The sequence below is a fragment of the Quercus suber genome, unplaced genomic scaffold (assembly GCF_002906115.3).
Source record: "Quercus suber isolate HL8 unplaced genomic scaffold, Cork oak 2.0 scaffold_208, whole genome shotgun sequence".
In the NCBI taxonomy this organism is placed as follows: Eukaryota; Viridiplantae; Streptophyta; class Magnoliopsida; order Fagales; family Fagaceae; genus Quercus; species Quercus suber.
This window is the reverse complement of record NW_027069666.1, coordinates 324,450-334,589: the sequence shown is the minus strand read 5'-3', so window position 1 is coordinate 334,589 and position 10,140 is coordinate 324,450. Positions and strand designations below refer to the sequence as shown.

The 10,140-nt window shown below is 34.8% G+C and overlaps 1 protein-coding gene and 1 long non-coding RNA gene across 2 annotated transcripts; one reads left to right on the top strand and one right to left on the bottom strand.

The window, feature by feature from the left end:
- The first annotated feature begins 34 nt into the window (after nucleotides 1–34).
- LOC112001548 (uncharacterized) lies at nucleotides 35–1,836 on the top strand. The gene is made up of 2 exons (XR_010631305.1): nucleotides 35–762; nucleotides 1,241–1,836. It is a non-coding gene; the product is annotated as an uncharacterized LOC112001548 (long non-coding RNA).
- A 274-nt stretch (nucleotides 1,837–2,110) lies between these two features.
- On the bottom strand, nucleotides 2,111–5,500 carry LOC112001505 (amino acid permease 3-like). The gene is given in 7 exon segments (XM_065779456.1): nucleotides 2,111–2,419; nucleotides 2,667–2,894; nucleotides 3,022–3,179; nucleotides 3,573–3,787; nucleotides 3,979–4,072; nucleotides 4,289–4,519; nucleotides 5,150–5,500. Coding segments are annotated over 7 exon segments (1,386 nt in total). The 5' UTR covers nucleotides 5,301–5,500.
- Between the last annotated feature and the right edge of the window lie 4,640 nt (nucleotides 5,501–10,140).

Here is a 10,140-nt window from a genome sequence, read left to right as displayed (position 1 = left end):
GGGGGGGGGGAGGGGTAGTGACTTTGGTGGGGCCCGGAAATTCTCCATGGGCCCACCATTTTGGGGTGTTCTATGTTCTCCCCAAATTGGGGAGAAAATGGGGGAGGAAGCTCACCTCCTCCCTTAATGTAGATTTATTTTCTTTTCTTTTTTCAAAGGTGTTTTCCATCTCTCCATTTTTCTATGCCCCAACCAAACAAAGCCTTAGTAGCTACCAAAGCAAGCTGACACTAGGTGAAGCAGCTTGTTTGTACTCTTACTATGTTACTTTAGAAGAGCAAATTTTCAATTGATAGGCCGCTTCTTGGATATTTTTTTGGACTTTTAGTTTTATTGATAACTACTTATTTAGAAAATCAAATATTAGGACTTGCAGCCAAAGTTGATGACAATTGGTTCTGCTTGGAACTGTGAAATATAAACTTCCTTTAGATGTAATATAGTTAAAATACATTAGATACCTAGGAACTGAAATATAAAAGCATATCTATGGAGGGTTAATTTGGGACTGGAAGTTTCAGAAGACAAAAGGAGGCTCTTGAAAATGGGGATGGCCAAAGAATTTGTGATATGAAGCATGTGTTTCCTTCTTTCAAGTGTCTTTGTCCAGTTGTAGAATCTATGGTATGTTTCATTCTTCTGCCACTCAAGTGTGTGTTATTTATGCATGTATGCAGGCAGGGTCTGTGACACTATTTAAGTTGCTGGAAGGAATGTTATGTCAACCACTTCACTTGTGACTACTGGGATTGTTTCACAGAGGTAATTCTTAATATGAAAAAATTGATGCAACAACTGCATCATCATTGTCATCGAGAATGTTTCTACAATCAATATCGGTACAATCTTTCATTGTCATAAATCTGTGGTGTTGCGGTTCTCTTTTAATGGAATCTTTTTTTTGCCATTGATCGAGGTCTTGTTCCACTAATTTTGGATTTCTAGACAGTGAACTATGTGGAAAACCTTATATTGAGTTGTGCCCCATATACCAAAATGCCATCCAAGATTCCAAGTTCCTGTAACTTGGTTTGGACCTGTCCATTGGACCTCTCTTTTTTGGACAGTAGTTCAATGCAATACAGGTACAAGTTGGGGAAACAGCAGAAGCTGTCTCCCATGTTTGGAATGGACCTGGTTTTGGCAAGATATAATGTTTGTGCCTGGTTTTCTTTGTTCTTTTTTTGAGTATAATTGGAAGAAATGAAAATATTGAAGGTCTTTTTTTTCATCATTGCAGGTATGGAGAACAAGCAGGGCAGGTGACAAATGAGGGGCTTGATGCTGCAGGACATGCTATTGGTACTGCTTGGGCTGTGTTGAAGATCAGAAAGGCTTTTAACCCAAAGAGCATTTTCAAACCCACAACTCTAGCTAAAGCTAAAGCTGCTGCTGAAGCAAATTCTGCTGCACTAAAGGCTAAACATAAGAAGTAAAGGCAGGGCCATGAGTTTTTTGCCACTGTTTGAATACCAGATATATCTAGAGATGCTATAAACACTTCATCTTTATTTTTTCGAGTTAGTATAGACTAAGGATCTTGGTAGCTGTTAGTGATTATATTAATTAAAAAAAAAAAAAAAAATCAATGGATGGTTTAGTATATATATAAAGCTTGTCAAATGTTCTCTTTAATTTGGTTAGTTTCACCAAAACATATAGTCCATTTGCATTAACCTAGATATCAGGGTATTAAAAGCTATTTACATGTTCTGAATATTGTCTGATACGTGAGCCTAAATTATTGTTTGATACTGATGAGTTTGGATTAGCTTTTTTCTTCTTCATCTAACTGTGCTTTTGTCAACTTTTATCAAATAGACAAATTAGTATTTAGATCCATGCGTGTAGATCTGTGTGGTTAGGCCATATTGGAGAAATGAACAAAGACTTATTAAAAACAAACATGATTTTGAAACTTATATGAAGGGTTGATTCCAATTTGAGTCCCAGCTTTGTGGCCAAGCGCCCAGGCATGGCAACACAGCATATGCAAGATTTATGCCATTAATTATACAGCAGGTGTATAGTGGGGTTTTTGGAAGCTAGTTTTGGTTTATTCCTTACTAGAATCCCGAAAGTGAACTATAAAAAAAAACTAACGGCTCTCTTAGTAACTAGTTTTGAATGGCTTGTAAGTCTTGAGATCCCGAACAAGTCCCGCAAAGGAGCCAACAGCAGCAGCTATAAAAATGAAGAGACATGTCACAGTGATTATCTGTAGCCCAACCCACCTGCTTGTCCAGGGTGCAATCTTCTTTTGAGAAATGTACATCTCAATGGGGAAGAAGACTGTTAGTGGCCAGAATCCGAAGGCTCCTAGTATTCCAACAACATCATTGAAGAAAGGAAAGAGCATGGATGTGAGGGCTGTCATAATAACAAAGATTGTCCTCCATACCAGACGGAACAAGTTAAGCTGGTAAATACCAAAGAAGGGGATTGGTATGTCATATTCTTCTGCTACAAAGTCACTCTTTGGCCACTTCTTTCAGTTCTTTGCACTCCATTTTTCTATAAATGCAAATAAAGGCTGGCAAAAGACCTGCAGTTTATATGTATATTAGTTTGAGATGCAAAGAAAGACTCTTAATCTCACCAAGACCAAAAGTTGTACAACAATTTATTTCTAATTGCTGCTCGAGTGTGTATATAACTATATATACCTGATATGTACCAAGAAGGTGAACAACAATTGCTATATTGGCAATGTCCAATAGCCAGTAGGGGTTGTAGAATCCAAAGCCAGTTAAAAGACTTCCAGGAGGAAGGTCACCAAAGGATGCATATCCTATGCATCCACACAGTAAATAGAACACTGTAGTTATAGTGATGCTAAATAAAGTAGCCTTCTTCATGGTCTTGTGCTCTGCAGGTGGTGATCTTATTGTATCCTATGGAGGCAAGCATCTCACAGATTATTTGATATGTTGGAACAGTATATGATTACGATCGTCATCATGGATGCATTAACAAGATAAATGATCTCATTTTCTGGCCAGATATATATAAATGAAGTACCTGAATTTCAATGAGAATGATGGAAAAAGAATATGCAAAGGCAATAGCTCCAAGAGCTTGCAAACTCCTCCACATCTTTTGAGTAGCAGGCACTGTTCCTGCTTTTGTTAATGTGCCTATGCTAATGCCCATTAGGCTTCCTTTGAATTTCCCACTTTCTACCAATAACAAAGGTAGCAGTTAGTCATACATATCTTGGTGGCTTGGTTCTATACTTACATGCAGAAAACAGTTTCAATATTTCTTCTTTCTTCCTCTCTTTCTTATTTTTTAACGAGTGAGGTTGATCCCAAGAAAAAAAAAAAGGAAAGGGAGATTGAAAATAATGCAAACCATTTATAGGCTGGTCTCTAGCTAATTTTAATATATACTTTGGGCTGGGTAAAAGTTTCTAGGCTGTCAATATTGTTAGTTGCTAATGCAAACCATGTTCAGTGAGTGATGACATATCTAGTAATCACATAGTTGAGTATATAAATCACATATGATTGGCTCGAGTGTGACTTGCTTATATCTACAAAGTTTACTACAGATTATCAGTATGTATATACCTGCAACTTTGCCTAAGCCAAGACCAAGACCAACGCTTGAATATGTGAATGACATAATTGCTGCAACTATAGAGAGCCACCGTACTTGATCAAAGTCAGGAATCTGAGAAAAAAAAACCTCTATGATTCCAAATGTTATCATGTGCCCATTGCTTGACATGTGACACGGATCTTTCCCACCACTCTTATGGAAACAGTTTGATCTCATTATTGCCCTGAATAAAACACAAACATAAGAGCAAAGGATATTGATTTCTTCTCAAGTACAAATTTATTTCTCTCTCATAAATCATGCAAGCTTTTGTTACAAACTAATAATATTCTAAAACACTTTAAGCAAAAAATATATATGTATATATTCTAAAACAGAATGTAAAACATGAGTTAGTATACTTGGGAAACTCACATCATACTGACTGATGCTGTAATTGTATATCCAGTTGCAATGCCAAACAGATTCAGGTACTGAATCAACCCACATAACATGACCTTTCTCCCTCCTGCAGCCAAATGGACATCAAGTTTAGATTCACAAAAGGATACTCTTTATTTGAAATGGATCCATTTCATGATTGAAGCTAAATATTACAAATCTAAAGGTTTATTTAGTGCCATTTTATTTTAAAATTTTAAATGATGCGGTACTCTAAATACTATTAGATCTTGGAAATAAAATCTTTGTCATGTTCCTATCTTATAGACACCATCTCACTCACCTAAGTTAGCCTTGACTACATCCATGTAGGTGTAGTTTCTCTGTCCAGTAACAGGGTCACCAGCCCTATAACAATGTGCTAGGAGGTTCGAAGTATAGATGTTGACAAGGGCAAATAGGATCAAGACAGCAGGTCATGCAACCCAACCAAGCTAAGCTATGGCCCATATCAGTGACAGGACTCCTGACCCAATAACTGCAGTAATATGTGCAGTTGCAGTCCAAAAAGTCACTGCACCACCATATCATTATCATAATCAGTTTTATGTACTAATTGGATTATATTAGTTTTAGCATGAAGACATTAGTTGGTCCTGGAGAACGGATCAATTTATACATTTAGAAAGAAATAAAATAACAATAGTAAAAAGTAATAAAAAAGGACATGTGAATTAAGGAGATAACAAAGGGTATGACTTTTGAATAGAATAGAGTGACAAAAAAGAATACACATGATAGACCCTGGTTAGTCTATTGAGGATCCATATTCAAAAATAAGTTGTTATAGAAATAAGCTAAAAATAGACTTTATACTACTTCTATGTACATGGTAAGAAAAAAAAAAAGCTTTTTCATGACTTTTTACAAGTGAATGATGTGTTTGGAACTTATGAAAATTGTTAAAAATTGAACAAAGGCATCCCCATGAGCATGAAAATATTGTAAATTTAAAAGCAAAGGTATAATTAGTGTATTTCTTCTATGATTAGGTGTCAGTTTTACAAATCATAGGCATACTATTTCTACTTGAGTGGTAAGTTTACTATCCAAAAAGAATGATAAGTTACTCAAAATGGTATCCTCATGCATGAAAGTAGACATATTAAAGTTCTAAACTAAAGCTAAATTATGTAATATTTACCTGTTCTCTTCAAACGGCCATCATCATCAAAGCACTTGGAATAGTTGGACTGAGGGTTTATGGCTTCAGTCTCACCCTGAGTTTTTGGTTGAACTTCTACTTGCAAATGGTGCCTAATGTCATGCCTCTCTTCTACCTGAATAATGAACATACATGTAAGAAGAAAAAGAAGAACTTCAACAAGGAGAGAGAGATATATAAAAGGCTTAAGTTGGTCTTAGTGTCTTACAGCGCCATGGTGTATTCTGGATGGAAGAGTATGACTTCTTGGCAACATGGTTCTCTGTAATGGTGGAAACGGTATGCTTTTGAGAGAGAGAGAGAGATTGAAGGTGATGGGTAATTCACAATACGGAGAATGGCCTTACATATACAGGAGAAGATAATGACTTGAACTAGTGTGAGGCCTCTCTTCTACCTGAATAATGAACATACATGTAAGAAGGAAAAGAAGAACTTCAACAAGGAGAGAGAGATATATAAAAGGCTTAAGTTGGTCTTAGTGTCTTACAGCGCCATGGTGTATTCTGGATGGAAGAGTATGACTTCTTGGCAACATGGTTCTCTATAATGGTGGAAACGGTATGCTTTTGAGAGAGAGAGAGAGATTGAAGGTGATGGGTAATTCACAATACGGAGAATGGCCTTACATATACAGGAGAAGATAATGACTTGAACTAGTGTGAGGAAGAGATGTTAGTGCAACGGGGCTTGTTTACTGTGCACACCTGAAATGAGATTGTTGGACTGGGCCTCACTCAGATTCACAACTTATTTGTTTAGTGGGTATGGATTTCCTACTATGAGTCGTTCTCGACACCAAGACTCAATGAAATCACTTTTCTCTTTCTATGTTGCCACCCACTTACTCTCTCTCCCTCTTTTTCTCTCCCAATTTTCCCACCCCCCATCTTTCTCTCACCTCTCTTATTTATAGCACTCTGATTAGTGGGGTGTCATGATTGTTTTTGCAGTTAGTGGAATGAGCGGTCCAGTATCATCAGCCATAAATGGGTGGTTAGGTGGGAGTGGGATGGGGTGAAGATGGCTTTGGAACTTGGTTCCCACTTCAGCGATCATCCTCGGCAGCGATGTTTCTGGTATTGCCGAGCATGTTCATGATGGGCGTTCGGACGTTTATTCTTCCTATATTGTCCGGTAATGACCCCCCGAGCAAAGACCGAGTGGCAGAACCTGGGCCTACACTCAACATGGGCCTAGGTTGGGATCACGGAAAAAGGGAAATGGGAACGATGGGCTACACCATCTATGTTCGAACTAGAGGCCCAAATGGACCTGGACATCTCGGGGCCATACATTTACAATCATGTAACACACTTCCTAGTGCTTTTTCCAAAATTTCCTATATTTAAATTCAAATAGTAACATTATAAATTTTTGAGTTTGGTTTACTTCTGATACTTTTTAAAAATGAGTCTCTTTTTGTTTTAATTAGTAAGTTACCCGTGTGATGCACGAATAATGTTGTAATGTTTTAGGGCAGAGTTTCATTTCCCCAAATGTCAAGTGAATTTTGTATATTTTTTTTTTTTAAATTTTGTTTTAGTAGTATTTTATCATTTTGAGATTTTGGGTATTTTGGTCAAGACAAAGCTTTCAAGGGTACCTCAACTGTTTTAGGAGGGGTTTTGTGAATTATTTTAGAGCATGGTTAGATTTTTAGAGTTTCAAGTGATTGGATACTATTGCAAATAGAGATTAAATTCCATAAGGACTTCGTGTAAACTCTTTGGTTTACACCTCCAATAAGGACATGTCACATCACCATATTACTAAAACATTTATACATTTGATCACATAAGATAACATCTCACCAATTACCATATTTCAGGTTTGAAGTAAAATGCTGATGTGGTGTTATTAGGTATGGTAAGATGTATTGAGTTTTAAATAAAAAACTGAAGTGACAATTTCTTATTGGATGGTATAAAATATGGATTTGACTTCCATCCTTACCAAATTTGGACTCTTGCAAATATGAGGATTTTGTTTTGGATCTTAAAATCCTTACTGAATTTGGCATAAAACCAAATCTTTGCTCTTTTAAACTATCAGTAGGATGTGAAGTCTATTTCCCCTTCGATTCTAAACATTATCCCAAAAAAAAAAAAAAAAAAAATAAGGTGACCACAATAACCAACAATATTTTGTGGAAATGACAATATTCTCCTTGAATTTTGTGATAAATATATGATGAAATTCAATGTTGCTTGAGTTATTGTATTTTTGTAAAACAACATGTATTGGGTTCAGCAAAAATGTTCCTAATTTTTGTGTTAGCCTATTGATGAAATCTTCATTTTTTCCTTTTACTTATCCAATTTATATGATTTACCCACCAATTAGGAATGTTTAATTAGGTAATTCGAGGGCAAATAAGAGATTTAACAGTATATTTTATTCTTTTCGTGAAGTTCAAGGGAGACAGTCATTCTCAGTGAGGGACCCCTTTAAAGAAAAAAAAAAAAAAAAAAAAAAACTTATGTTAAGAACTAAGAACTAAGAAGTAAGAACCAAAGAAGTGACCTTTCAAACAAAGGAGATTAAACAAGCACGACACATAGATGCCAAATCTTTGCTCAACAGGGTTAACAAGTAGATTCCACTGAACTCTTCAAGTAGCTTATTGCACCTAGAATTTAAGTAAAAAAAAATTAGTTTAATGTTCTATGATTGTAAATAAATATCATGATACCAAAAACAAAAACATGTTTTGCATGAGAACAGTAAAAAATAAATGAAAATTGAAGTACCTTATCCAATAAAGTTCCTGGTCTAAATAGAAAATTTTTTTAGTGAGAACAACAAAATCAATTGAACAATCATGATTATCTAACAAAAAAGATTTTTTTTTTTAATAAAAAAAAAACCTACGCTTGTGTTCATATGGAAAATTAATTGGAAGTTTGGAACAAAAAAGAAAACATATATCTAAAAAAACATAATGGCTAGTAATTATTTTACAAGATAATTCTCATGGGATATTATATTTAAGCAAATCCAAATTTGAAATATAGCATTACCTCAGCTAAGATTAAATTAGATAAGTCCACCTCTGCTGATCCTAGAACCAAGAAAAGCTTCTTCTTTTTTTTTTTTTTTTAAAATCAAATGCACTTCCCTAATAACTTCCTCCATATTCATTCTTTCTTTTGGTGACTCCACTGAACAAGCAAGTCTCCAATTTCAAGGTCTGAGACCAAGCACTCATGCACATTGGCATCAATTTGGCACAAGTTCACAATACCATAAGGTTCTTCTTTTGCTTGAATTTCATTTTCGTCGTTATCTTCTCTAGCCAATGTTGACGTTAGTGTTTCTTCAACTTCTCTTGGTAGAAGGATTGGGCCTACAGTCTAAACAAACCGATTTGGCAATGCCGTCTTAGCAAACTTATGGAGATTGAGACCATCTTCAAACATTACATCAATGGGTCTCTTCCCCAAGAACATTTCTAGTAGAAATATCCCATAACTATACACATCCTCCTCTATTGAAGCCTCACCAGCCACCGCCCATGCCATACTCTACACATTATGTTATGTAAGGAGATTTTACCGTTTTGTTTATAATGAGATTTGGGATTTAAGGAGAGTGCAAATTCATTTGATTCATTAAAAAAAAAAAAGGTAAAAACAAATTTAACCTAAGGAAAAACATGATGATAGATACCATGATTGTAAAAATTTCAAGTTAAAAAAATGGCAATATGTCCATTAGAATAAACTTTTAGGGTCTAGTAGACGTAGGTAATATTAGGGTCTAGTAGACGTGGGTAATATTAATGGGTGTAATATACAAAAAGTGACACTTACTTCAAGTATTGTCAATTTAAAAAAAAAAAATTCTGCAAGTTTTTTTTTTTTTTTTTTCCAAATCTATTTATCTCTACAAATATATCATTCTTTTATTACTCAAATTTCTTATCTCTTAAAGAATAAGGAGATTATCATGATAATCAAAACTCATTACAAAATTACAATGTTATCTTTACCAAAATTAAAAATGAAACCAAAGGAACAAAAAGACTTTATTATAGTTTATTATTCAAACAATTAGTAGGCATATTCAGATTATTAGCCATGTAAATTATGTTTTGATATAAACTTAAATTCCTATTTCCAAAAAAAAAAAAACTAAAAAAAAAAAATACACAATACCAAAACACATAGTCAAAATATAAAAAACCATCAACCTTTATTAGAGTTATAAGAAAGAACAAAAATTCACCGAGAGAGAGAGAGAGAGAGAGTGTGTGTGAATACTCACAGATTTTGTGTAGGAAAAATATGGATTGAATGAGAAAAATTATATCAAATTTATTCAAAATAAAATAGGAAGAAGAAGAGTTAGGTTATAAGAAAGAGAAAAGGATGAAGGAAATGTAATGGTGAAGTAGAGAGTAGTGGGGGAGGTAAAGAAGCAAAGAGGGAAGGGAAATGTTGGAGAAAGTGTAACCTTAAGTGTGGGCTAATAGGAAGAAGAAGAGAGAGATATATATATATATATATTTGTTGAGAGTAGTGAGAAAAAAAAAGTTTAAAAGAGAAAAGAAGAGGTAGAAAATAAGTGAACGATGTGGCTCAATGGCTGAGTAACAAAATTTATTGCATACATTTAGAAGGATGGAAAGAAAATGACACTCAATGTTGAAGGAAGCTTTCAATATAGACAATTAGAGTTTAAGATGGCGTGTAGTGCATCACGTTGGCCACAAAGAATTAATTTTGCAATAGACAATCAATAAAGATGGAAAAAAATAGTGACGTGACCACTAATATAGAAAATTATTGAATACTCCGAGAGTAAAATAATTGCATACTCCCCCCTCTCACATGAATCATGGGTCCTACCATGAATTTAATTAATGGAACTCACAATTATGTGAGAGGAGGGAGTACACATTTATAGTACTCCGGTAGTATCCAATAATTACCTCCACTGATATGACTCAACAGAAGCGTAGTAAT